Below are 27,773 nucleotides of genomic sequence, written 5' to 3' on the forward strand. Positions count from 1 at the left end.
TGGGAAGCGCACTGCAGCTTCTCCCGCATCCATCGTAAGCTAGGGCCGGGCACTCAGCAGAACCAGTGTGGGGCTGGGGGTGGGAAGAAGGCGTCGCAGTTGTCAGCAGCCGCCCCTGTTGCCTTGTGTCGAAGAGAGCCAGCCACCAGCCGCCGATTTGCATTTCCCTCCATGCAGCGGGAAATATTTGAGTTGACAAATAGGATATTTAACAGCACAACAGATACTTGGCAGTTCGTTATTAACAACTGTTACTGGTGTGATTTATTTGCTGTTATAAAAAGGGCATTATTTTGTGAATATGATTCAGAAATTAGCTCCAGTTTAGCGAGAGGCCTTGACTGGCTGACCTCTTAATAGCCTTATAATGACGCCATTTACCATTCAGTAGCTTATTCAAGTTGCTCTGTGCGAGATTTGTTTCGAAGGACTGATGTTCCCGGATCAGACTGGGGTGGGGATGGTGCTCCCGGGGAGAGCACTGGGGGCAAAGCAGTGCCTAAGCCTGTGAGAATAAAGGAATTACACTTCTTCTGCAGAACTTCCCTTGCAGCCTTTTACACCCAAGTATCTACCTGCTCTCCTTGCAGCCTGGCTGAAATTTCTGGCACAGCATCTTGAACATGCAAAGTGTCAGATCGGGAAACCTGCGGCCAAAGAGGAGACGGTCATTCCCCCAACCTCTTTGCTCCTCCTCTTCCTGGCTGCTGCTGCTGCAAGACATGTAGCAATTCACTGTTGACGCTTCTGAGAAAGAGCCGGGAACACTCAAAAACAGCCACCTTCTGCCACCTCCATTCAGTGTTGCGGTTTCCGCTCCCATAATATTCTTTCTGCTTATTTAAAGCATCTCTGTGCAGGCTCTCCACCCCCAAATCCAGTGCCCAGGGCAGACGCTTGCTGTTCTTCCCACTGGCCACATTTCTATAGGAGCTTCTCCTTAACGTTCACGGCGGGCAGCTCTTCTCTTCCCGCCCAGAGGTCTGTGATCAGTTCTGGTGCTGAGCAGCAATTCCAAAACTTTTTGCCATGGTGGCCCAGGAGTCCATGTGTCATCCAGCTTGGTGTTGTTCAGAGCAGTGGCCTCTAATCTGGAGAACCAGGTTTGATTCCCCACTCCTCCTCCACATGCAGCCAGGTGGGTGACCTTGTTGTTTTGCTTGCTTTTAAAACTGTGCATTGGTGTCTTGGTCACATTTCATTTGTAGCTTCTGTTGCAAAGTCTTTGGATCCATCAACAAGGTCCCGTGATATGCAGAAGCCGCAGCAGCAAGCTGTACACGAACTTAGCAAAACCTCAAAATTGACAACTGTCCTTGGGCTTGACCATTTCAAGATGAGTTGTTGGCTGTTGGTGACTTGAGTCCGGGGGCACCTTTATGACCGCCCCAGTTTCATTCTGGGTATAGGCTTTTGTGTTCCTGCACCCCGAATCGAACTTGCCTGCCCTCTGGACTGGCGGTTGTGCGCCGGGGTGTCTCTTGACAAGCAGTGCGATGAAGGCTTCTCCCGCGTGTCCTCCTTGTGTCTTTTCTCCCTAGGTGTGGGCTGTGGACCTGGATCTCCACTACAGCGACCACTTGTCCTTGACGCAGGTCTTGCTCTACGTGACAAACGGAAAGCTGGACAGCAGGTCGAGGCGCTTTGAGGTGCAGCTGGCTCCCAAGAAACTCAAGTTTTGGCAAGTCCGGAAGGAACAACCCCAAGCGGTAAGCAAGGCCCTCCGAGGGGTTTTAAGAGCAGCTTCCTCCTAAGGCCCAGCTGACAGCAGGCAAACACGTGTGGGGGTGCAGTGGCTTGCCAACCTCCAGAGGGCAGCTGGAGAGTCCCCGCTATGACAGCTGATCTTCAGGGGATCAAAACGGCCATTTTGGGGGGAGTGGACTCTGTCACTCTTCTCTCCAAAACTTGCCCTCCCCAGGATCCACCTCACTGTTTTGTCGATCTAGAAAACGAAGTCTAAATGGAGCATTAATGTGTGTTCAGTTTAATTATCTACTTTGGCTTATTAATAATATTTAAATAAATTAGCATTTTAACCAAACCTTACCGTCACGGTGGTTCTGACTTCCTGTTCAGTGGGGTGTCTGCAGGAGGGCAGACCAGGGGAGGAGGAGGGGTGTTGAGCCTTATCCTAGAGAGTGAGATAAGAAAAAGAGTTGGTTTTTATATCCTGCATTTTACTAGCCAAAGGGATTTCAAAGTCGACTGTGAGGTAGGTGAGGCTGAAAGAGCTCTGGGAGAACTGGGAACTGGCCCAAAGTTGCCCAGCTGGAGGAGGAGTGAGGAATCGAACCCAGTTCTCCAGGTGCTCTTAACCACGACACCAAAATGGCTGGGGGGGGCTTCAAAATCTAATTAGTTTCGAAGCCCAATTCATTATTTTAGGTTATTTATGTGTCACAAGCCTGCAAGTATTCCAAGAATTCTGAGACTAGAACCAGTTCCAAGTCCAGTTTCCTTCGGCACCAGGGTAGCATCCGTTACTGTCTCCTCGAAATCAGGTTTGATGTTTAGCGGACTTTCCTCCAGGTTCTGATCCTGCGGCTGCTTACGGTGGTTTGGCCTTGTTGACTGTCGTCTTACTTCCAGTGCTCTGGAGCAACGGTTTCTCATGGGACACGTGTGTCATGCAGCCAGGGGCTCCCCAGATTGTCCGGCTGCCAGGCAAGAGACGTTCCATGGTGGTCTGCCGTTTCCCGCCCCCACATCATGACCATGGTATTTCTTGGAGGTCCCCTTTCCAAGTGACAGTTGTGCATGCTTTCCTATCTGAACTTCCAGCCCAGTGTTTGATTGCCTCCCCTGGCAAAATACATTTGGAGACCGCTTAAAAACCAGTGGCCTGGCCTGCAAAGGAGCCACCATTTGAATGGTCCGGAAGCCTCTTTCGGTCCATCACTTCCCAAAAAGTGATAAGGGTTTTGCAATTCAAAGGTTAACAAACTCCTGATCGATAGTTCTAGTTAGGCCACCCCTTTGAGTTGGAAAGGAGTCAATTAGATATGATTAGTCCCCATGGTCCATGTTTAAGAAATTATAAGTAATCAAGTAGCAATTTTAAAAATTAAAATCCGGTCAGGATTAATGTAGAATTGCCATTCCCAGCCTATCATTTCCCCCCTCCCTGCCCCTGTATGTTTTTTATTCCTTCAGCTCTTGCTTGCCTGGCAGTCGATGGCAAAGGAAAACGCACCCTCGGAGAAGAGATACTTTTGTTTTTTTTAAGTCCAAAGAAATAAACAGGAGACAAATCTTTTTACAGCGCATGATCTGTAATGAATGATTAAGTAAAAACACTTTATGTGAAATTATGATGTTAATAACGCTTCCGTCCCGGCGAATTTATTACACGTACATTAGGCCGCTCACTTTGATTTTGATAAAATGGAGCAGTGACCGAGGGCGGGCGATGGTTTTTATTTTTAGAAACCTCCTTTGCGGGAGCAAATTTCCCGGATACTGCTGCTACTGTAATTATGTACAAAACCAATCACTCATTATACTTAGGATACATTATCTTTGAGACAGATGAGGCTAAATAAGCAAGACATTAATAATTCATCCGGCAGTTCATTATGCATGTGTTTGCCTGCTTGGTAGCTGAAATAAGCACCTCATCACACTGATGCCTACACTTAAAACGATAGTTCTGCGTTATTGCCGCGGCACTCAAATTTACGCTTGTTAAACTGCTACTTGGATTATTTTATCAAGCATTCCTTTATTTTGTCGGTTGCCACAAAGAGACGGCTGGAATCTTGGGAGGCCCAGCTTCACCCTGGGTGGCCACGCTGGGCTAAAACTCGGCTGGATTGTCCCCGGTGCCGAACCCTGGCCAAACCGGGGGCCCTGCCGACGTTCATCCCCCACATACGGCACAAGCGCTCCCAAATCTGCATGCTCAGTCGCAGCAGGACTGGGGCAGTGGGGACTCCTAGGAGCAACCGCGGCCTGCGACAACTAATCCCCAGGGGGTCAGGCTGGGAAGGAGGTGTCGCCTGGCCTGTCTTGACTGCTGCCTTGATTTGGCTCTGAGGGCTAAACTGAAAGCCACCCACAGCCCCTCCGAAGGCCTGGTCTTGATGACACCCTCAAACAGCTCCATTACTTCACACAGTATATCAGAAAAAGACAAACAAGAGGGGAACGTCCGCCTCCAGGCTCCAGGCTCCTCCCGTTTGGCCTGTGTGTACATTCAATACATGTAGGATCCCGCGGGGACCCCACTGAAATACCCCACGGAGAGGTCTTTGTGGGTTGCCTTTGAAATGGTTCGGCGGGTATCAAGCCCAGCGGTTGGAGCAACGGCCGGCCCTCCCGCCAAGAAGCAGAGTGCTGTTTCGCTTATGTGTCGTTATTTACCTCTTTGCTGAAGCTGTACAATCAATAGCCCTTTGCTAAGAAATAAAAGGTGAGAAAACACATCTAGGGCTAAAACTCGGTATTGATTTTGGGCGTCTTGCTTTAGATTCCTGCCAGTGCCCACGCCGTTAAGGAAACTGTTCTTTCAAGAGTTCCCAGGCTCTAGGACCATGCTTATAGAGGTAACTCTGAGCAATTAAGTTCTGATATGACACTCCCCCATTCCGGGAGAATAACTGTTCAGACCTTGCCCTCAGAGGAGGCCTAAGTGAAAGCAGAATCATAACAGAACGTTCACATGATATTGTAATTTCAGAGCGATTGGGACTGGGGCGAGAATTGGGTTAAAAGCTCTGCTCTGCCAGGATGCTCATTGGGCAATACCAACCCATCGACTGTCTCTGACTCTAATCTCCCTCACTGGGGGTTATGGGGAGGGGAATGGGGATAGCCCCCTTTGAAAGCAACAGTGAGTTCCTTGGAGGAGGGATAGACTCTCAAGGCAGCCCCACTGTTGATCTTTCTCCTCCAAGTAGGGATCTTAAGTCAGATTTTGTGGGGAGTCTCTCTCTCTCTCTCTCTCTCTCTCTCTCTCTCTAACTTTCAAGCAGCACAAAGGTGAACAATTTGCTGTGCTCCGAAATCACGTTTAAGTTGTCTGTGTTTTTCTTGGGGTTCCAGGTTGTTTGGATAATGCATGGCACGGTTTCAAGTTTCCCTGCTTTAAGTAGGCAGATGGTTATTTTGTCTGTGCAGCACTGTAAAGCACCCTCTGTTCTTTGAGTCAGTGTCAGTGAGGGGCAGTTCATGTGACCGTAGAGCTGTCGGGGTAATGCAATCTTGTAGGTGAAGTGTGCTTAAATGGCAGTGAAGTACCGTAAGATGTGTCCCTCCTGTGTTTTCTTGCTCTGTGCTCCCCTCCTGGACTCACGTTGCCAGAGCTGAAATCTTCCCGTCTTAGGAAGTAGGGGAGTATGGCAGTTCTTATATATTCCCTCCACCCAGGCCGGAATCTGCCAGCACTCCCTCTAAAGTAAGCAGTTTCTCTCACTTTTCTTTTCACGTCAGGCTTCCCAAGTCACTCGCTGCGTGGTCATGAGCAGTTCAATGACGCACCACAACCTTTCCTTAATCTACTACAGTGTTTTCCTCCAGATGTGCAAGGCTCAAGGGATCGGCTTTGACGTCCAGGTAGGAATTTTGAGAGAAATGAGGGAGCTGGGGAAAAGAATAATATAGGCAGAAGTCAGCCAGCCCAGCCTCTGCAGACGGACAAGAAAGGGAAGGTAGGATGCTATTTCAGCAACGTCTGACATCTGATGGGGAGGCTGAACTACTCCTGTAGGGCTTCCAGAATGCTAGCAGCCTTATCTAGTTATTATATTTATATTATATTGGGGGGGGTTGGAAATGGTGGTTCTGGTCGACCTCAACCAAATGCCTGGCGTAAGAGCTCCCTTTTGCAGGCGCTGCAGAACTGTTCCAGTTCTGTCAGGGCCCTGATCTCCTCTGGGAGCTCGTTCCACCAGGTGGGGGCCAGGATGGAGAAAGCTCTGGGCCTGGTTGAGGTCAAGTGGATGCTGCTGTAGAGCAGCATCTCCCAGTATACTCTTGGGCACCAGTTATGTTCCTCAGATGGCCTTCTCTTGGTGATACAGTCTCCTAGGATCGCCCATAAGACTGCTTTTGTGCAGTCGGTCTGTTCCACTGGACAGGAACAGAGTAGTTGTGGAGGGTGCTTTTCCTTGCTGCCTTCAGGGAGGAATGTAAACTTGCGTGAAGTCCTGAGATGCTCAGGAGAAAGGCAGGGCTTACAAATATTTTAAACAAATAAGCAAATGGTGCTCACGTACCTGGTTTTCCACATCTGCATTTGTGTTGTTCTCAGTGTTGTCATCGGACGCCTTTGTTGGTTTTCTTGCAACTGTTGTTGCTTTGTTAGCCCCCTTGAGTTGGAAGATGTTAGGTGGGATGCAATCCTTTTACAGAATTAAATAAATTAGGACTTTCTATTGACTTGTGCAGTTCTGTCGTAAAGAGGGAGGTTCGTCAGGATGGCATAATAGCCCCCTTGAATCCCTCATGTGATTCTACAGTCCTCGTGAATCGTTCTGCGGACTGCATGAATCGGTCACATATGACCATCTCCCACTCACAGAGTTTAATGTGAATCGTGCCTCAAACCTTGAAATGGTGCTCTGAGATACACAAGGCTCTTACTGGCCATGAGGTCATCTCATCACAGACAGCTTCCACACTCACGGATTTAAGGACGATGGTCCTCCCAATTGGAGCACGTGGCTTCAGTGTCTGTCTCGTTAGATTGCTCATCCCAATTCTGATGTCAACCTAGGGACAAAAAAAATCTGATTGAGCCCCACATGAGGAGTGCACGGTTTAGATACCCGCAGGTACATCCTGCGTATTTTTTTTTAAAGTATGAGCTGCATCCCAATATTGTCAAGAGTTAAAACTCTTTTACTGATGACACAGGTGCTGATTCGTTCCCTTCCCCTCTCCACAGCAAAAAGAAGGGACCATTTTCATGCTTTTTGAAGACCAGAAGAGGCACAGATTTGGAATGCTGTAAGTTTGCGACAGAGAATTGTAGGACTGGAAGCATCACAGGCTAATCTTCCACTCCTGGCTGCTTGTAGACACCTTGCCGGATATATATGGCCTTCAGTAAGCAGGTGGAACCAGGCAAGTGGCATCCACAGGGCAAGCTAGATATGAGTCCACTAGGGCCTTAGGTTTTCAGGGTTTTCCACAGTCAAAGTGTCGTTTTTCAGATAGAAGTAACTCACATGCGTGAAGGGGCCTCTGCTCAGCCCAGAACAATCTGCAGGCCGTGCCCCTTCCTTGCTTAAATTGTTGTTCTAGTAACAATGGAACTTATGAAGGACCAGTATCGTTAATCCATGGGTGTCTCATAGCAGATCACAAACTGGAAATCTAGAACAGTTTTGAAAAGCAGCGAAATTTTTCTCGGAAATTACCAAGCCTCTTCTCTGCTGCTTGATTAATAAAAAATATTTATTACACAAATCCGTTCTCCTGACAAGTTAAAATGGAGACTCATCTTTCATATCTCCCTGAAGATTGCCACCTTACGAGATTGAAAATACTCATTAAATTTCGCCGGCTGACAGGCCCAAATGAGAGGGCGATTGTTTTTAAGCCTGCAAATGGAATCATTGGCAAAGTCATTTGTTTGGATATCATTAACAGAACAATTGGGGAGCATCTCCAGGGGGTCCTGATGACCTTTGCTCACCATCTCTTCATCATCTATCAAGAATTATCAGCACCTAATATGCATGCGGAGACCAATTTTAAGGTGAGGTGTTAATTAACTAACGATCCCAGTTAAATTTTCTGTTCAAGGACAGAAAACACCTCTTGCCGCAGCATTGTGAACAAGCGGTAAAGCCTCCCAGGGTCCCTCCTTAGCAGTGCGGGTTTTACAGCCGGGAGGGTCGGTGCTGTGAGAGTCCCAGTGAATCTGTTAGTTAAATTTAAGGGGTTTTTTGATGTGCTTCAGCTGGAAGCCAGTGGAATATTGGAAAGGAGGTCCTCACTCCAGTGGTATCACTAGGCACAACCGGAATTTCAGCTTAAATTTGTCTGTTCTCGGGGCAGCTAAGTGGAAAGGCAAAAGGCCTTCACGTGCTCCGTTGTCTTATCTCACGGATTTATAAAAGGGAACCGTTGAGACATTTAAAACATAGACATTAATATGGGGTTGCCAGCTCCTGATTGGGAAATATCTGGAGGTTTTGAGGGTGGAGTCCAAGGAGGGCGGTTTCTTCATTGGGATATGATGCCGTAGAGAGTCCACCTTCCAAAGCAGCCATGTTGTCCAGGTGAATTGATCTCTGTGCTACCCCAGCGTATTGCCTGTTTATTGAGACAGCACCAGTTTATTGCCTGTTTATTGAGAACGGGGTTGCCCGGTCCCTGAGTTGCGGGAGGTGGCTTGCCGTTGCCTGCTTCCTCAGCCCAGTCCTTCAGAGGTTCATTCCCCAGTTAGTTCCATGCTTGATGCTGCTCAAGGAAAAGGGGCATCTAGGAGGGACGACACCCGGCAGCTGAAGAACCGCTTGACCACTTTGACTCTGTTTGGCTGTGTTACAGGGAGCAGTCCAGGACATCGAAATGATCTTGGGAGTGGCAGAACACAACAAGCTGCAGTTTGAAGAAGAGGACCTGCAGGCCTCCAAAGCACAGGGCCTCACAAAATAGATAGTAAAACCTTAATTAAAAGTCACCTTCTTTATCACCGATCTCATCCCTGCAGGGGAACAATCAGTCACCAGCCCAATTAGACTTACAAGGTCTGAGATTGCAAGGCCTGTTGAGGTGGGGCTTTTGATTGGTCTATCCCAGTCGGCATGGTAGCCCTCTTGAGACGGCTCCCTATGAGTGGTGGAGGAGGAGGTAGAAAGTGCCATCGAGTTGCAATGGGACCCTGTCGGGTTTCCAGGGCAAGAGATGAACAAAAGTGGTTTGTTTGACCTTGCCTTCCTCTCTGCCTAGCAACTCTGGACTTCCTTGGTAGCCTTCCATCCATGTACTAAGCAGGGCTGACTCTGCTCAGCTCCCAAGAGTCTGGATCATCCCATGTTGTGAGCAGATCTGATAAACTGGTAGCTTCCAAATTTTGCTCAAAATATATGAATAAGATCAACCCAATGTGCTGAAAGTTGAAATGGAGCCTGCTAGTTGTATAGAGCAAAGTGTGAGCACTTGATGTGAGTCCCACAGGGCTTGTATCACAAGAAAACCCACAGCATTCTTGTTATTTTCCATGTCTCCTTGGGAAGGATTTTCGTCTTCCTCATACCCTGCAACATTTGAGTAAGGAAAAATGGGCACATGTATTTTATTCTACGTATAAGCATGATTTTCCATGCTGAGTGAGATGAGTGTTATGTCTAGTAAATCTTGTCAAAGAAGTCTTGAAATTTTAAAGGATTGTGCAGGAAACCGCCATAATGGACTGTGGCCTAGACTTTGATAAGTTGTATTCCCTCTGTGTCGGTATGTAAATTAAGAAAAAACCTGCTTTTGGTGATTGGTATCAGACCTATAAGAAAAAGTAAAGGAAGAGATGGATGGACAACACGGACTGATCAAGTTCAGGCGATGAGCTCCACCCTGTCCTGATCTCACTAAACCTGTCTTAAATTGTTTTTAAAGATCCGGGGCATCTTATCTCTTTTATATACCCTCTTTCTGATCCTGCCCTGCAGCTCTCCTTATGGATAACTAGGCAGCCTTTCCTCCAATTCTGTCCTGGAACTCTACTCATTTCTCAGAACTAGGCCATGTCTGGGTTTTTTTTTAAATTAAATTTAACAAGACTAACAACCCAAAGCCATGCAGCTATACTCTGTGGCAAGGGCCACTCACATAAAAGTGAGTTTATTTTAGGTGATCACAGGCTGTCATCCTATGTACACTTATCTAGCCCACATTGAACGAAATAAATGTACATAGAATTACATTCTTAAGAGAGGACAAAATTCTCTGCGACCAAATTTTTGGACCGATATATGTCTTTGGCTATTCATCTGCTTTCAGGTTTCCTAGAGCTGACCTAAAGAGATTCTTCGTTCAAGCTCCTTGAAAACAAATGATAAAATAGCACATCTATGGAATATAGGAAGAGCATGATATTGAATCCAGGCAGAACATGCATTTACAATTTCCATTCTTTGAAGATGGTCTTCTTAAATTATAATTTATTTATTCCTGTAGGTTAAACATCTGCTCTTTTCCACAAGCCACGTCTCTTTTCCACATCTTGAAATTCTTCATAATGTTGCCAGAACCAAACCGCAGTAAATACTTGTCATGGAATGAAAAGTGCTTGGAACCTTTTGGAGAACCATCTTTGCTGAAGATATACGGATGCCAATCTGGATCCCAAGCTCAAAAGACATTTTCTCACTGGGAATACTGTCAAAAACAGTCTCTCTGCTTTGGCGTAAAGGGATACTGATTTATTCTTACAATAAAATGGAAATGTGTTTATTTTTGAATAGTTTGGCCTTGTTAGTATTGTTGCGGAGGCCTTGTTGTTGGTGTTGCTGTCATATTGCCCGATAAATGTTTAAACTTTTTTTTTAAATATATAAAAAATTAATTGGGTCCTGCCTGTTTGGAAAACCCAAATAATTGGGTCGTCAAGAAACCCCAGGGTTTCATGATACCCACCCTGGTTGAAAATGTCTAGACTGTAGAGTTAAATCGGTGGGTTCGAAGGGAGCCAGGACCACTGGGAGTTCATCTGGCTCTTTATTGGGCTCTCAGCATGGTGTTACAAGAGGCAAAACTGAACTGAGAACCCCTGATAATGCCCCAACGTTTATACAGTAGCAAAGAATGGATCTTCCCTCCAGTGCGTGCTATAGGTTAGTTTTGGTTGAAACTGACTGGATCCTGCAGCCACGCATTAATCAATTATGTTGCCTGCTTCAGTCCTGCCTTAGACCTCAAGCTCCGTCCTCAGCAGAACAAGCACAACATATAGTATACCATAACTTGCCATCAAAAGTTGACATTTCCTTCAGAGGATTGACCGCTGTGGTCTGTAAATCAGTAATAATTTTAGAACACCAGGCCCCTCCTGGCAATTCATAGAATCATAGAGTTGGAAGGGGCCATACAGGCCATCTAGTCCAATTAGCAAGGCTAGCACTGAAGGCTGCCTTTGAAAATAGGTTCTGGAGCAGCATATGGCATAAACAGAGCCTGGACAGAATTTGGACCCAATTCTGGTGGCCAAAAGTCAGGTGCATTTTGCAATTTGGAGGAGGAAACAGGAAAACTCTTGAAGATGCAGATCTTTCATACATCCTCCTCCATTTTCTTCCCTCTGTTCCTTTACCAAGGGTAGCCTTGTGGGGTTAAACCCGTCCTGTCTGTAGACCTGCTGAGCTTGACGTAACTTACAATGCAATTGACCAGTGCATGGCTGGATCCTGTTTATGGGATCTGGTCAATTTAAACTGAAACTGACCAATACGGTGCACTGGCAGGAAGATCCATGGTTGGCTTGGGTCCATAAGTTGGGTTTTCTGGGGGGTTCTCTGGTTCAGTCCAGTGCTTCTCGTACCATGCTGGGGTCCCAGTAAAGAGCTCAAATCACTTCCGTTGTCCCCGTCCACCTCTGAACCCACGGATTTAGCAAATCCCTTCCTGCAGGTGACGTCCGAGGTGGTCCAGGGGGCTGCTGCTCCATCCTTTGGCGGGGAAGGCCACCCTACCCCGGCCTCCTCTCGGCCCCCGCCCGGTCGCTTCGGCTAATCCCGAAAACGCGTCGGGAGCGTCCTGTGCTCTATTAATTACCAAAAGGTAAGTCGGGTAAGAAATTTGTTCCCGACAGTGATTAATAACGAGCGGCCGGTGGCGCATGCCAGTACATAAACGGGCCACGTCGGCGCATAGTAATTGATTAATTAGCGCAATCTCGCTCTCCGGCTCGCTGGCCTGGGATGGCGGAGTTAGAAATATTGTTCATAATTATCCTTGGGGGGGGGGGGTGAGGCGTCGAAGGAGAAGCGTCATGGCGGAATCGGCGGCTGCTCCCCGGGTCGCTCTTCTCCTCCTTCCTCCCTTCCTTCCTTCCTTCCCCCCTCACAGACGATGCTTAATGGCTCAAGACCAGCCAGATGAATGATGGCGGCCAGGGAAGGGACGGGGGGTGGTCCTGCCCCCCTCCTCCAAACGGGGGGGGGGCAATTTTCTAGTCCAAAAGGCCTCATTCGAATTTTATTTATTTTGTATTTAATTTAATTATTATTGTTCAGTCAGGGGGTCTTTTTTAAAGGGACCTGAGGTGCTCCTCCCCCTCCCCCACCCCGCCGGGCCCCCCTTTTTTTTCCCGCCTTCAGCCTCAGAATTCTATCTTGGGACCGCGCGCGCGAGAGAGGGAGAGGGCTTGGGAGCGCGCGCGCGCGCGGCCCCGGCCCCTTGCGCAGACGCAGTGCGGCGTTTGGGAGCCGCGGAGGCTTTGTGCGCGTGCGCATTGGTGCTCAAGCCCGGGCGGTGGGGGGGGAAGGTGGGTGTTTGCTTCCTTGTGATACAAACAGATGGAGAGAGAAGCTCCTCTTCAAAGCATTGGAAAGGGGCGGGGGCGGCAGAGGGGGGCGGCGGCCATGGACCCCCCCTTTCCATGAGGGAGGGAGAAGGGCGTGGTGGGGGAGGGGAGGGGAGGGTTATGGGCTGGGGGGTGTCAGTCAGCAGGGTGGTTGTTGGGGGGGGTTCTGCCTCTCTCCCCCATACTTTGAGAGGGGAGTGGGTGGAAGGCAGAAGCCCTTGCTTAGGGGTGGCCAAACTGTGGCTCTTCAGGGGTCCACGGACTACAATTCCCATGAGTCCCTGCCAGGTGGCAGGGGCTAATGGGAGTTGTAGCCCACTGACCTCTGGAGAGCCACAGTTGGCCCCTCTATCCCTAGCTGCACACTGTGGGTTGGGGGGGGGGAGTTACCAGCTCCAGGTTGGGAAATACCTGGAGATTTGGTGGGAAGAGTTCGGGGAGGGACCTTGTCAGGGTATAACATCCCAGATCCATTCTCCAAGGGAGCCGATGGCTGTAGTCAGAAGATAAGTTGTAAAGTTGGGAGGACTCCAGGCCCTGCCTGGAGGTTGGTAGCCACAGAGGGTGTGTTGCCCATGGTGAGAAGTGATGCTTCCTCCCTCCCTCCCTCCCTTCTCCACAGGCATGTTCCCCATGAAGAAGCTGCACGAGGCGTTCCTCAGGCTGTTCCTCCTGCCTGCGGGGGCCGCCACCAAGCCCCGGGCCTCGGAAGTGCTGAGCCAGCACCTGCTGCAGAGGGGTCTCCCCCACTGGACCTCCTTTTGTGTCAAGTACAGCGCGGTGCACAACGACCAGTTTGGGCTCTCCAACTTCAACTGGGAGGTGAAAGGGATGAACTACCACATCCTGCGGACCGGCTGCTTCCCCTTCATCAAGTACCACTGCTCCCGAGCTCCGCGCCAAGATCTGACGATGCAGAACCGCTTCTTTACAACTCTTAAAATAATAAACTTAGGTGAGCGTCACCGAGGAAAGGATTGCTCCTGTGCAGAGGGGGCTTCATATGATGGGGCTTCCAGGTGCTATTAGAGTGCGCCCATAATTTCAGTTTAAAAGGCCTCAGACATACTTCAGCTTCTGTTTGAGAGAGGGTCTTAGCTGAGGAAGGAGCAAAAAGTGTCAGAGTCTGTTTTCATCAGCATGTCTTAAATTGCTGATTCATCTCAGAGCAGATTCATATTTCAGTCTTCCCCACTGCACCTCTGGCCACTGTGTAGTGCAATCATTTGAGTGTTTCTTACGATTTCTCTGGGATGAATTGCACTGGGGAAAACCTGGAATACTCCCATGTTGAATATGTGCCAGCATTTTTCTCTGCCAGCAGGCTGCAGCGGTCAGGTCTGGAAGATGCAGGTTCAAATTCCCACTGCACCTTGCTGGGTGATCTTGGGCTAGTCACACACACTCAGCCTAGCCTTCCTCTCCGGGTTATTGTGAGGATCAAATGAAAGGAGAATGAACTTGTAAGCTGCTTTGAATCCCCCATTGGGGAGTAAAGCGGGTATAACTATTAAAATAAATGAGAAAAAAACAGTAAATAGAAGCTCCTTCATGTGAATGCAGCTTAATTCAACAGAGCATAAAATATTGTCCAGGCCAGTATCTTGTAAACTTCATGAGCATGTGTCATCACACAGGGACTGCCAGTGGTCTGAAACAGGAATATCCAAAGAATACCTTAGCTGCAACAACCATGTTTTGTTTAGAAGCTTGGAGGTGGGGGGGCAGGGTCTGAAAAATGGCAAAATAATATCTAACTCAGCCATGTAGTGGCCCCCTCTCTTCTTACAACATAAAGCCCAGAAGAGAAAGGCCAGCAGCTACTGAAGCCTTGTACTGCATTTCCCCAGCTCCTCCAGAAGTGCTGTTGTCTAGCAGCTTCCAGTCCTGCTGGCACTCTCTCATGTTCTCTCTCCTGATCTTGACACCTCTTTTCTGTCCAAGGTGTTTGTTTTTTTCCCTGTCCTAAAGCATAGTGCGTTGGACTCCTTTTGACTGATTCTTTGTGTGTATTTTATAGGTATTCCTACTTTACTATATGGGATTGGCTCTTGGTTCCTTGTCAGCGTCACAGAGACTGTTCACACGGCCCATGGCCCGGTCACCGTTTACTTCCTAAATAAAGAAGACAAAAATGCCATGTACTGAATAACTGCTTTCGTGAACTAGTACTGATAAGGTTGACGTAGTTGGATTGTTCTTTGGCAAAACACATTCGTGACTGTGATGCTGCTTTCAGCTCCGTTGACATTTGTAGGTTTCAAGATCCCTGTTATTTCTTGGGCTTGGTTTGGAATTCTGAAAATGCACAAAGTACACGGTGGTTTATGATGCCGGGCAATGGAGCGGCGTACTTTGGGACCTTACCTGGACCTATTTCTGTACACAACTGTTGCTTTTGCAAGGCAATAATGGAAATCTGTTTTGGAAATTATTTCCGTTGATCGTTTTTATGGGAATAGAAAATGTATTACAGTGCTTGGCCAGTGCAAAATATGCACAGATAAAACAAATTAAAACTTATGAAGGAATAGAACCGGAAAATTCTAAAGATCGTGACTAACAACAATGTTAACATTTAAGATTGGGTAAACTGAAATACATTATAAACTTAGCAAGTGGTGCAATCCTTTGGCATATTTCCACCTGACTCCTTCCAAATATTCCTGACCTTAGTAGCCAACCAAGCAAATTTGGCTACTGCAGAAGTTAATTAATAATTTTAATCAGGCAGCATTTTTTAAAGTGTACCAGAATTCTGCCTAGTTAATGGCAGAGATGTCATAAGCTCTTTCCTAATTCAATTGTATAGTTTATATTCAAAAAGCACATGTTCTGTTCTTTCTGTACGTCCGTCCCGACAGATGCATAAACAACACTGCTTAGATATTTTTTTTTAACTTACCTTCTCTAAGTGCAGCCGGAAGCAAATTGTGCCAAAGTAGGGTAAATGCTCTCCTGTGCTCCGAATTAGATAAATTAGATCATTTGCGTGCTCATTCTCATATAGCTGATGCAGTGTAATGTAATGCAATCCAAATATGATGGATTATCTTCAAGATTATGTGGAGGGCTTTTATTTTTTAGAGTCTCCCCATATAGTTTGGGCAGGTGCTTCAAAAATACACACAATCAGTGTGTGTTTCTTCATTACAGAGTTTTATATATTTTTATATACTATTGCTAAATGCTAAATGTAGGGGCTTGGGATACGCAGGTGTCAATTTCACCCTAATAGTCTATGTGTGAAGCAGCCAAAATGAAGCACTTTTCGTTTTGCAGTTATACCCTTCTATGCCTGTTGATTGATATGGGCTTAATAATAATAAATAATAATAATAACTTTGTTTTTATAGTCTGCCCTTCCCTGCTGGCCCAGGGCATCCATTAGAAATGCCTAACTCTGTTTAGGATGGTGCTGTCAAATGCTTGTTGGACGGTCACTGAAACCAGTGGGATTTAGGATGCTTAGCTCTGGCTGAATTGTGCCCTTAGCTGAGCTTGACAGATATGGTTATTGCATAGAAACAGCGCATACCGTAACAAGGACTCCAAGTTGTCCTGAACTTCTGGCAGAGATTATAATTGCTAGGTTTATAACAAGCAGACCCTTCCTGCTTGACTTGCAGGTCTAAAAACAGATACAGAAAATTTTGTTTAATGAATTGTCAACGGCTTTCATGGCTGGAGTCAACTGGCTGTCGTGGTCTTTCCAGGCTGTGTGGCCACGGTCTGGTAACTTTAGTCCCTGATGTTTTGCCAGTAACTGTGGCTGGCAACCCCAGAGGTAGGACACAGGGATCTCCCATCTCTTTGGCATGGAGAGATTACCATCTTGCCATGTCCTAACTCTGAAGAGGCCAGCCACAGTTAGCGGTGAAACATCAGGGTCTAAAATTCCCAGACCACGGCCACCCAACCCGGAAAGCCCACAACAAAATTTGTTTAGTTAGTATTTTAACAAATGAATTTCCAATATTGTGAATACTGGGCAGTTGTTTTGTGTTTGCACGAGACGAGCAGTCGGGCAAGTCCACTGAAACAGTGTAAAAATGTTTCTCTGAATATTACTGCACAGCTTCCCAGTCATGTATTTGCTTTGCTTAACTCTAAATAAATCTGTAATCAAAGAAACATGCCAGCATATTTGGGCCAAAGAATATTTCTAACACGAATTGAATAAATAAGTCTACCCAGTGAAGTAGCTGGTGTGTTACATTAAGCTTCATTAATAATAAAAGTGACTATTAGCATTTTGCTAGATTGGCTAGAACTGATTTCCCCCAGTAACAGGCAAAATTAAATGAGTGCTGCTCGTAAGTTTAAAGTCAAATACTGCTCATTCATTGCTCCTGATTCTGTCGATACTTTGCTGTAAAGGTTTGGTCTCAACACAGGACTGATAAAATGGTTTTTAATTACCACACTATAAATACAGCTTTTCCTTGGAGTGAGCCCTCTGCTAGCTGCAGCGTATTTGATTTCTGATAATGGTGACTGCTGACTTTGCTTACCTGTTTTTCGATAAGTGGAGGCAACATGACTCCTTGTCCATACAGTGATGGGGTACCCTCCGCAGAGGACCTTTTTGACAAACTACCCTATTGATTGGGTCCCATTCAGTGCTGCTCGCAGCACTAAACAGAGACTTGATTTCTTGCTCAATGCGTTTACTGTGTAACAATTAAGCAAATGTAATATTTTCTTTTATTACATGAAAATCAATAGACCTCTTGCTCTTCTGGAGTGGATCATGGTGAAGGATGAACTTGTGAGAGGGCTGAGGGCAGAGTTCAAATATAATAACAGCTTTTTTGGAGTCGCCAGGACTTGTGTGTGACCTGTCAAAGTGCGTAAAGGCTATCCATAAACATGTAAGGCTTTCCTTGAATAGTGGTTTGAAAAAGAAGGGGGTGTTTTTTCCCCCCGGAGGACTGCATTTTTGTTGTTAGAGTGCTGACCACAGAGGTCCCAGAATTCCTATTAAGTAAATATTGGTGGGAAGAGGCCATGACTCAGTGGCGGAGGATCAGCTCGGCACGATGAAACTCCCAGGTTCAATTTGCAGCATCTTCAGTTGAAAGGTTGATCAGGTAGTAGCTGTTGGAAAAGACCTCAGCCTGGGACCCTGGACAGCAGCTGCCTGTCCAGGGCTGGGCAAACTGTGGCCCTCCAGATGTCCATGGACTACAATTCCCATTGATGGACCAGAGGTCTGATTCAGTACTTGGCGTTTTCATGGGTTCCTGTGATCCACGGTACGAGCCACACTGCTTTTCAGATGAGAGGCATTTCAGACATGTGTACAGAACCAAGGGTCTGTTTCTTGTTGTTGACCCCCTTGCCCAATATGACAACTTCTAAATTCAGAATGATGACTTCTAAATGACGACTTCTAAATTCAGGTTGACGACTTCTAAATTCAGGTTGGCAGCCATGTTCATTCTGGGTATCAGCTTTTGTGTTTATTGCACACTTTGACGTGTGCATCTACATGAAGTCTTGTGCTCAGTATTAACCACGGTCGGCCTTGAAGGCTTCCGAAAGGCATTTGCCTGTTTGTACATTTAAGATGACTGAAATGCATGATGACCTTTTGACTACCGGGAAACGTGATCTGCTCCGTTCTCCTTTGAAACCTCTTGTCCCCCTGGCTTTAATTATCTCTCTCATTCTATAGAAGGGTGATGTTTAAAAGAGACTGGGGACTTGGTTGTTAAGCACGAGGAAATGAATACCGAGAACTGAAACCCAAGTCTAAGCCCGGCTGACAGGTTATCTCTGCCTTTCTTTTTCGGCGCCCCTCTCTTAAGCAGTAATGACTAGTGGGAGCATCTTAACTTAAACGAATGCTTAGCCTGACATCTTACCCGGGTCAACGGTTTAAGGTATCAGAGTTAAACCGTGTTACTGTAAATTAATGGAAAATGTAACCGTGCATTGCTGAAAGATCAATGTCCAATAAAGGGCACATAATCAAATCTTGTTGCAGTGACGGAGGTCCTTAATTGCCTTTCAAAGTTAAGGTGGTAATCAGCATAGGTTAAGCAGATCTTTTTTACTAGTTCAATTACATGCTAATGGCCAGTGCCAAGAAAGAATCTTTAACTACTTCTATTATGTATTAATAAATCTTACGTTAGTAATGAAAAATTACTTAAGCGGCCCGATCAATAAAGTGTGAGTCTTAATTACGATATTTCACTTTTAGAACATTTGTGTGTTTGACAAATTTTGTCTACTAGAGATTGCACAACAATTACAGGAAGTGATGTGCATCGCGTATTGTGCTTCAGTTTGTGTGTATTTGTGTTAACAGGCACTCGTATGCATTAAATGCCTGCTAATGCCAACAAATAATGGTCCTAAGTATCTGTTTGCATAAAGATCGATTTCTGAGATCTGATGGGAATTTCCCCCACACGACAACTTCTACGAGTAAACTTTATTTTAGCCAAGTTTCAACCCGGCTAGCTGGGTTGGACAAAGTTTATTCCCATGGCAATTTAATGATCAACAATATTTTATTCAAGGCATAATTGAATAAATATTGGTTGGGAATTCAAACGTACTTTTCTTTTAGCCAATACATGTTAAGTGAGACACTGAAAAAGCAAAAATGACATTTGAATTCAGTGTCCCAAGAACTTTGATAGGTGTTAAGTGAGACACTGAAAAAGCAAAAATGACATTTGAATTCAGTGTCCCAAGAACTTTGATAGAAGGCCTGACGTAGTTCCTTTTGGTGTTTGTTTATTTAGTTTATTGTGTGGCTTTTAGGACACCCCTCTCCGAAAAGGTCTCGGGGCAGCTTACGGAAAAGCATAAAAGAGTCATATTTTGAACACACATAAAACCTAGATGGTTCCTGCTAAGATTACATTTACACTTTACTCCATAATCGTTCCATCCAAAAATCATTCTTTAACAAGCTGAGGCGTGCAGTTGGTGGTGTTCTGCTGTCCGGCCTGGCTTGGGATGGGGGCACGCAGCCTGGGGGAGCTCTCCAGGTGTGGGGAGGGGTGCATACTGATGGTAGAGGGTGCTACCCTTGGCCCCAACCATGCCCATTTGTTGTAGAAAAGTAAAGTTGCCGGATTGTTTGTCCAAATTTACAGGAAATACCAGAAAGGAACCTAGTGACTTTCCTACTTTGCAATAAAGTGGCAAACTGGCCCACCATGAGAAGCTCCAAGTGGCATCTTAAAGGGCTCGTTTACTGAAGAAATCCCAGTGAGTTCCCTTGCCAAGATCTGTAGGGTTACTCTTTGGAAGAGAAAGCCAAGGTACCAACTCCCTAAAAAGAACAGACTATGCGATAAATAAAAACTTGCTTATTTTCACTTATGATCAATTGACCAAATTCTGGGACTGGCAACCCTTTCAAAACACTTTGTTCTCCTTTCTCCACCTGCCGAGAGCGAAGCCGCTTGCATAGGTGACGTCAGGGTGCACGTACTCCATCATGAAATGAGGCCCTAAGTGGAGGGGGGAAATCCACTTGAAATGAGCCAGGATAATTTATCACAGTCATCTGTTTGTGAGCGCCTAGACTCGTGGAGCTTAATTATTTACATAAATACTTAATAATATTAAAGTAAATGTATGATGGCATGCTTTGAAAAATAATGAAATCACCATAATGTGAGACCTACTTGTGTCAAATTGATATTAAATGTCTCTTGAGGAACTGCAAATAGGGGGGGGAGCAGTGCTTTAGGTCAGGGGTAGTCAACCTGTGGTCCTCCAGATGTTCATGGACTACAATTCCCATGAGCCCCTGCCAGCAACCGCTGGCAGGGGCTCATGGGAATTGTAGTCCATGAACATCTGGAGGACCACAGGTTGACTACCCCTGCTTTAGGTGAAGTGGCCGCTGAGCAGAGTTCAGACAAGAACTCTTCGCTCTCCAAATGCACATCTTTTTGCTCTTGTAAACAAGCGGTTCTGAGTGAAGAAAGGTACCTGCTTAGCTCTCACCGTGTTTGTGTGTGTGTGTGTGTTTGCTGTTCACCCACACAAGGTAGCACACACGTCACAGAGAGTTATTTTAATGACGCTTGCCTCATTTTAAGCACCGTTTATGAGCTCTGGGCCAGTTCATTACAAGCCCTTTCTTTCAATAATATTAATAATCCTAATTGAACCTCCCCGCAAAACGTGATGTAGAGCCATTCCCGGCACAACAGCCCGAGGTTTAAGAAAGGTTTAAATGTGAAAATTGGAAGGTTGTGCTTTTAATGGAAGCACACATGAAGGTTGTTGGGTTGTGTGCGGAAAGGGGGAGGAGTGGAATTATGAACCCTATAAAGTGAATGTGCTGTGTTAGTTAACTCAAAGACATAAATCTATTCACAAAAAAAAAAAAATTGGGGAGGGGGGGAACGACATTAAGATATGGTCATTATATGCCTGGTGATTCATGGTCTTTGTTACATACGTGCTTTGTAATATATGAATAATTTAGTAAGAAAAATCACAATAATTTTGTTGTTACTCAAAAATTTATAGGTTGGTAAAAACAATTACCCGGCCGCCGGAGCTGGCGGTGGGAGACTGAGGAACACGGTTCACGACGTCCGATCTGTACCTTTCACACGGAGTCTTTGCTTTTAAGCACCTTTTCATTTTTGTTTTTGGCAAGGACAGGGCAGAATCTCTAGCATATTTCATTGAAATATATAGACTCTTTCCCCCCCCCCCCGGTTCAGATAATTGGTGGCTTCTTCCACAATGGCCCTCTGAGAGCAGGAGAAGTTCTTCCTAGAGTGACCAGATTATGGAACCTCACAAGGCCTCTTTGGTTCTAGGCCCACGGATGGGCCTGAAGGAAGGGATTTTGCACGAGAGTGGGCTGTTTGATGCTTCGCCCCCCCACCCCCCCTCCCCTCCTGCCTTTGCAGCAATTGGCTTTTCTTGCCAGCATGAGCCATTTCCTGTCTGAGAGTTAAGATCACCGGGAGAGGCCCATCCATCCATAAGCTCCATGGCTAATAAATGTTGTACATAAAATATTTGCTCAGTAAGAACTTTTTGTTTAAACTACTTTCTTTGACTGGGGTATACATGCTGTTGACTGGATAACTGATCTTCTATCACAGCAAGGGTTTGAAATAGATGTCCTTTGAGTTTCTTCCAGGTTCGAGGCCTGGCTCACTGCAAATGCAGCCTTGGGCTGTATCAACAGAAGCATCACATCAGAATTGCAAGATGTCACCATCCTGCTGTATACTGCATTGGTCAGGCCCCACCTGAAGCCCTGGGTGCAGTTCTGGAGGCATCCAAGGATGAAATGGAGAGGATGCAGGAGAGAAAGGTGAGGATGATCCAGGGCCTGGGGAGCAAGCCTTCTCAGCCTGGAGAAGAGGAGGTTGAGAGGGGACGTGATTGCTGTTTAAGTATTTGAATGGTTGTCACTTGGAGGAGGGCAGGGAGCGGTTTCTATCGGCAGCAGAGGAGAGGACCCACAGTAATGTAGAACAGTACTGGCTTGATATCAGGGGTGGAATTCACTGTCAGAGTAGTTCAGCAGTGGAATGGGTTGCCTAAGGAGGGGGGGGAGCTGCCCCTCACTGGCGGTCTTTAAGTAGCGGCTGATTCTGCATTCAGCAGGGGGTGGGACTACATGGCCTACGTGGACCCTTCCCACTTCAGGATTCTGTGCATAGGCATCCCTTGAATCCTCAATACCGGAATGGCTCATGGCGTGCATGTATGAACAGCCTCTCTGGCAAGGCATCTATGGCAGGGATAAAGAAGCTGCTCATTCATTCACACAAGTCACCTCTCGATGCTGCACGAATCAAGCAAACGGGCAATTCTACGAGAGCATTGTTATCAGCAGAGTTTGGAACGTATAAATGACATTTGGAGAACTACGTGGGAGCCCGGGTAGAATTAATTCATGATTCTCATCTGTTTAACCTTTGCACTACACAAACTCCTTCGGCACTCGCGTTTGAATAAATTAATCAATAAATGTCTTAAGGGGTAACGCGTTGACATTAAGTGATCTTGAGTATGCAATCTAAGTCAATGTCAGAGGTATTGTTTTATGGGCTGGGGGGGAAGCCTTTCTTCTGCTCCGAGTTCTTCCTGGTTTATTGCTTATTCTCTGTGGGACCACCAGCTCTCTTACAAAGATGTGCAAGCATCTGAGGAGCTTTAGAAAGGGAAAATATTAAAAAGCAGAAGTTTGATTACTGCTGTCTCAACACAAACCAGAATAAGGAATTATGGCCAAGAGTAGCCGGTAGACACATTTGGGGAGAATCCTTCATAATTTTCATGCAAATCTGGCAGCTGAGTCAGTTTTCCCAATAGATCTATGAATAAAAACTATATATTAGGAGGGGGGGGAGAGTATAAGCCCCCAGATTTGCTATCGTTTTTGTAGCCTATTCTTTATAACCTAATAGAAAATGAATCTTCATTGAGAGGTACAGAGGGACTCCACGCAGGCTGCTCATTTTGACAGCGCCGAAGTCCATGCGGACAGAATCTCTTTCTAGCAGCGTCGTGAAGATGAGACTATTAAGAATTTTTTACTGTGCTAGTTTAAATTATAAAGTTATTGAACAGAAGATAATTTATCTCCGCTAATGGCCATTCAAGGATTAAAGGTTTCAAAAAAAAAAATGCCACCTAGAATTTTAATGAGGGGGAGCCAGAGAGTTTTCATGAATTCGATCAAATGCAGCTGACAGGCTTTTTTCATCTTACAAAGATGCCATGAAGCCGAGTCAAATTATGGGGCTTGCCATTTACCTGGAACGATAAAGACGGTGGCCTCTTCCGAATTTATGTACGTCTGTGTCTCCAGGCCCCACCTGGAGGTTGGTAACACGAGCTTCATATCCTGTACTCTGACTCGAGTAGAAAAGTAGAGTATAAATAAACAATAAATACCTAGACCTCGGCCAAGGACATGGCAGGAAGCACTTAGAAAGCAGTTTCAGAAAGAGCGTCTGAGGCAAGATTGCCAGGAGAGATGGAACCTCTAGTTTTGGAAATACCTGGAGATTTAAGGGTGGGGCCTGGGAAAATGGGGCTTAGGAAGGGGAGGGGCCCCAGTAAGGTATGGTGCCATGCAGGCCGCTGTCCAAAGCAGCTGTTTTTCGAATGAATGAATGAGCAAGCAATCTATACAGTCTGGAGACAGGATTGCCAGCCTCTAGGTGGAGAAGAAGAAGAGTTGGTTCTTATATGCCGCTTTTCCCTACCCGAAGGAGGCTCAAAGCGGCTTACAGTCGCCTTCCCATTCCTCTCCCCACAACAGACACCCTGTGAGGTGGGTGAGGCTGAGGCCTGATATCACTGCTTGGTCAGAACAGCTTTATCAGTGCCGTGGCGAGCCCAAGGTCACCCAGCTGGTTGCATGTGGGGGAGCGCAGAATCGAACCCGGCATGCCAGATTAGAAGTCCGCACTCCTAACCACTACACCAAACTGAAGAAGCAAAGATACTGAGACACCGGCTTGTACAGTGCAGATTTTGGATCTTTACTTCTGAGTATACACTTTTCACAGTGCAAATGATGACTCCAAATATCCAGTGGCAAAATTAAAAATGGCCAAAACATGTGCCTGTTATATATAGCATTTCCGGTGCTTTCCTCAGTGGCACCTGCGGGGATGTGTTTTGGTCAGGGGGGCTTCCGAGATGAAGAAGAGAAGAAGAGTTGGTTCTTACATGCCGCTTTTCTCTACCTGAAGGAGGCTCAAAGCGGCTTACTGTCACCTTCCCTTTCCTCTCCCCACAACAGACACCCTGTGGGGTGGGCTAGGCTGATAGAGCCCTGATATCACTGCTCGGTCAGAACAGCTTTATCAGTGCTGTGGCGAGCATGTGGGGGAGTGCAGAATCGAACCTGGCATGCCAGGTTCCAGTGAAGGGGCCTGCTACTGACTGGGTCAGTGCAGTGTCTGAAAAGGGTATTGAATTAAAGTCAGAAGCAGCGGAAACGTTGCTAGATGGAAGCTGAATGCACCTGTGCCATTTTTAGTGCTTTTCCAGTTCCATGTTTGACGTTGTGTTATTTATGTTTATAGTTGCCACTCGATGTTTACTGTCATGGTTTGCCCTGTGAGAAATGTCTACTCAGAAGATACACAAGAGTTGCAGCACACAAGCCTGCCTGTCAGTTGCTTGTCGGTTTCAGGCTCAGCTGGCAGGTTGCTCAAGGTTTGCCTGGGCGTGGGGGGTGTGTGTGTGTGGAGACAGAGATCAGCTTCCCTGGAGGAAATAGACCCTCCAGGCCCCACCCCAAGATGGATGGATATCCATCCATGGATGAATAAGCAGTCTCCCAGGTATTCCCAAATGGGAGGCAGCTGCAGTCCCAGGCTATCTCCAGCAACACCTGGAGGCTGGCCGCCCTCTATTAGGCCGAGGCCTTGTGCTCCTTCCTTTCAGAGGAGAGTCCGGGGACCCCTTTCAGGCCAACCAAGCCTTCTCCCCGGTGTGAGTTTCCTGCAAGGGGGGGGGGGGCTCCCTTCCTTAGGACGGACCAACCAACCAACCAACCAACCTTTCCTCCCAGGTGTGTCAGCTTTCCTTTGCAGCCCACCAGGTTTCATCCTGGGTGTAAGCGTTGGTGTGCTTGCAGTGCCGGGCCACAGATCCTGGGGGGCTCTGACCCTGTGGGGTGGGGGCTCTCCCTCCTCTCCCTCCGTCCTTTGGGGTGGGGGCTGTCGCCCTCTTTCTCCGCTGACCCTTGGGGTGAGCAGGCGCCTCCCTTGGATCTGGGGTCCGGCCCTTTGGGGCGGGGGCTCTCCCCTCTCCCTCCCCGTGCCCCTCCCGTGGGCTGCCCTTCCTTCCTTCCCTCTCCGCGGCCGGTGGCGCCGCCTCCCTCCCTCCCTGCCTCCCTCCGCCTGCCTGCCTCCCTCTGCCTTTCTCCGCCCGGCTGGGCCTTTCCGGCCTCGGGGGAAGCGTCGCGGCGGCGGCGGCTTCTGGGCCGGGCCGGGCCGGGCCTCGTGGGAGCGGGGAGGCGGCAGGGCCCTCCGCTGGGCCGGGCCGGGCCGGGCCGGGGTCGTGCGAGGGGCGCGGCGGGGATGGTGGTGCTGGCGGCGGGCGACGCCTCCTCCTCCCGCTCCCCGGCCATGGAGGCCCCTTCCTCCGCCTCGCCGCCGTCGCCGGGCCCGGGCCTGGTCATCCGCATCCGCGTCCCGGACGGGGGCGCCGTCGACTGGACCGTCCACCCGGCCCCGCAGCTGCTCTTCAGGGACGTCCTGGTGAGACCCCCCCACCCCCCCCGCCCCAGGGCCCGGCCCGGAAGCAGGGGGGGGTGGCTGCTCTGCAGGGCGGGCGTGGGGATGTTGGCGCTGGAACACGCGGGGCCCGCCCTCCGCGCCCGGCCTTGCGGGGGTCAGCGGCCTTTGGGCCCCCGGGGCCTCATGCAGCTCTCGAAGGAAGGCCAGGCCGGCCCCTGCTCAGCCCCCCCCCATGGGCGCCCCTTGTAGGGGTCCCTCTGGGCCAAGTGCAGGACACTCTTGCAGACAAGCACAACTGGGGGCCGGGCAGGAGTTTTTGGGGGGTCACGCTCACCTTTTTGGCTCTGAGGAAGGGAGCGGTGGGCCACGAAAGGTCCTCCCCCGCCACAGATTTTGTTGGCCTGAACAGCCTTGCAGCTGCCCAGCCCCATGACCCCCCTTCGGCCCCCTGGCTTTGCAAGGTGGGCTTTCATAAAGGGGTTAGGAGGTAACTGATTTGGCCAGGATCGCCCCCGTCAGAAGCTAAGCGGGGTCAGCCCTGGTTAATCCTGGGATGGGAGACCACCGGGGAAGGCCAGGGCAGACCTCTGCATGTATCCACAGAGGGCTTGAGAAAGTTGCTCAGCCCAAGGTCCTAGTCCAAGTCCATTTAGAGGCCACACTGCTTCAGGAACTGGGCCTTTCTTTTTCAATGCCCAAATTAAAACTTATGACTACCACAGAACCCCAAACCCAACATCTTGCCATTCTTAGGGAGCCAGTTTGGTGCGGTGGTTAAAAGCAGGAGCCTCTAATCAGCTCTTCGCTTCCCCGCTCCTCCACATGCGGCTGGCTGGGTGACCTTGGGCTTGTCACAGTCCTTATAGAGCAGTTCTGTCAGAGCTCTCTCAGCCCTGCTTACCTCACAGCGTATCTGTTGTGGGGAGAGGATAGGGAAGACAAATGTAAGCCTCTTTGAGACTCCTTTTGGCGGTGAAAAGTGGGGTATAAAAACCAACTCTTCTTCTGCGACAAAATTGTCGTAACATCATCACATATAAATAAAATTTGAGGTATAGCTAGTTTATCAGAGGAGTCCTGTTGAATGAGAACAGGGGCCCATCTAGTCCAGCATCCTGTTTCCAATAGTGGCCAACCAGTTACACTGGAGGGCTAGCAACAGGGCAGAGAGGCAATTGGCAAATAAACAGATCCATCCACCACCCCCGAATAGTGTGAATTTAAGTTTACAAATAAACTAGCAATGACAAGGACTTCATGCGCATTTGTTAGAGTGTTATGAAACCAAACCCCTTGCCACACAATAATTCTGCAATTTCTGCTTATGCCGAGAAATGCCAAGTTACACTACTGAAAATAAATAATAAATTTATAGGGACCATGGTGACCCGGCACCTGGGAACGGTCAAGCTCTGGGAGTACAGCATCCTTGGCGTGATATGTAGGGCTGCTAATGTGGGTTAGCCATTTCTCAGTGCCTTTTCTCCTTGCTTTTATATCAGTAATCAAGGCAGCAAGGACCGATTTCTCCTCCGCCCACCCCTATGCAATATACACACAGATTCTCTGTGTGTGTTTTGTGCCGAACCTGAGATAATTTAACGTGTTATTGTTTAGCTCTGTGTTTGTAGATCTGGGCTGCTTCCCAAACAAAGATACTGAGATAAAAATCTTTGCCAATGTCGTGTCAGTTTCACAGGAGTTTTAAAAGCCCCAAAGGTTTAGTTTCCCTGGTGAAATTGACATCTGACTGCTTCTTTGGCCGTTCCCAAAAGTTTTGTTTCCCTTGGTGAGATGGACACCTGGCTGCTTCTATACCACATCCCATGTGTATCCATGCTTGAATTTCCCTCTCTGTCGCTGCTGGGAGCGTCCGTGTTCCCTTGCGATGGGCATCAGAGTCAGCACTATGAGGCTCATGAAAGATTTTGCATTTGCGGAAATGTTTGGAAGATGTCACGCAGGTCGATCCAGAGTAAAGGCACAAACAGCACTTTCCAAAGCTGTCGAATTCTTTATGGTATTCTCTTAGGACACAGCAAATGCAGAATTTCAGGGTCTTCCCAAGTACTTTCCCAGATAAGCGTGCC

General features: G+C 47.6%; 3 protein-coding genes and 1 long non-coding RNA gene across 12 annotated transcripts in view; 3 read left to right on the top strand and 1 right to left on the bottom strand.

Moving 5' to 3' along the window:
• IQCH (IQ motif containing H) overlaps positions 1 to 10,412 on the top strand; it is a 61,816-nt gene extending 51,404 nt beyond the window's left edge. For 4 of the 5 annotated variants that reach the window (XM_077317396.1, XM_077317400.1, XM_077317401.1 and 1 more), the window contains 6 exons: positions 1,542 to 1,709; positions 5,434 to 5,556; positions 6,890 to 6,951; positions 7,597 to 7,705; positions 8,503 to 8,613; positions 10,129 to 10,412. In XM_077317396.1, the coding sequence (XP_077173511.1) occupies positions 1,542 to 1,709; positions 5,434 to 5,556; positions 6,890 to 6,951; positions 7,597 to 7,705; positions 8,503 to 8,610 (570 nt within the window). In that variant the 3' untranslated portion in view covers positions 8,611 to 8,613; positions 10,129 to 10,412. The remainder of the gene's footprint in view (positions 1 to 1,541; positions 1,710 to 5,433; positions 5,557 to 6,889; positions 6,952 to 7,596; positions 7,706 to 8,502; positions 8,614 to 10,128) is intronic. The other variant, XM_077317399.1, reaches the window with a different exon arrangement.
• Positions 10,413 to 11,384: 972 nt separating this feature from the next.
• C18H15orf61 (chromosome 18 C15orf61 homolog) lies at positions 11,385 to 19,344 on the top strand. 4 transcript variants are annotated; one of them, XM_077317409.1, is made up of 3 exons: positions 11,385 to 11,727; positions 13,095 to 13,427; positions 14,493 to 19,344. In XM_077317409.1, exons 2-3 carry the CDS (start codon positions 13,097 to 13,099, stop codon positions 14,618 to 14,620), a joined length of 459 nt encoding a protein of 152 aa, XP_077173524.1. In that variant the 5' UTR covers positions 11,385 to 11,727; positions 13,095 to 13,096; the 3' UTR covers positions 14,621 to 19,344. The 4 variants fall into 4 exon arrangements, 3 of the variants coding, with proteins under 3 accessions (XP_077173524.1, XP_077173525.1, XP_077173523.1); XM_077317410.1 differs by lacking the exon at positions 11,385 to 11,727 and adding an exon at positions 12,316 to 12,433; XR_013227382.1 differs by lacking the exon at positions 11,385 to 11,727 and having other exon boundaries at positions 12,610 to 13,427; positions 14,493 to 19,128; positions 19,195 to 19,344.
• A 483-nt stretch (positions 19,345 to 19,827) lies between these two features.
• On the bottom strand, positions 19,828 to 25,297 carry LOC143827665 (uncharacterized). Its single transcript, XR_013227383.1, has 3 exons — positions 25,002 to 25,297; positions 23,240 to 23,337; positions 19,828 to 19,950 (listed from the first exon to the last, which is right to left on the bottom strand). It is a non-coding gene; the product is annotated as an uncharacterized LOC143827665 (long non-coding RNA).
• The window catches only part of MAP2K5 (mitogen-activated protein kinase kinase 5), a 111,428-nt gene continuing 105,294 nt past the window's right edge, over positions 21,640 to 27,773 (top strand). The window contains exon 1 of one of the 2 annotated variants that reach the window (XM_077317405.1): positions 21,640 to 21,788. In XM_077317405.1, the coding sequence (XP_077173520.1) occupies positions 21,765 to 21,788 (24 nt within the window). In that variant the 5' untranslated portion in view covers positions 21,640 to 21,764. Of the gene's footprint in view, positions 21,789 to 25,347; positions 25,705 to 27,773 lie in introns of those variants that run through there. The other variant, XM_077317404.1, reaches the window with a different exon arrangement.

This window comes from Paroedura picta, chromosome 18 (assembly GCF_049243985.1).
Source record: "Paroedura picta isolate Pp20150507F chromosome 18, Ppicta_v3.0, whole genome shotgun sequence".
NCBI lineage: Eukaryota > Metazoa > Chordata > Lepidosauria > Squamata > Gekkonidae > Paroedura > Paroedura picta.

What these genes read in the sequence shown, in the direction of transcription:
- C18H15orf61 (XM_077317408.1), top strand. Translation starts at nt 13,061, where the DNA reads ATGCTTCCTCCCTCCCTCCCTCCCTTCTCCACAGGCATGTTCCCCATG. An exon ending in TCTTAAAATAATAAACTTAG is followed by an intron (nt 13,428 to 14,492) that starts GTGAGCGTCACC and finishes TGTATTTTATAG; the next exon opens with GTATTCCTACTTTACTATAT.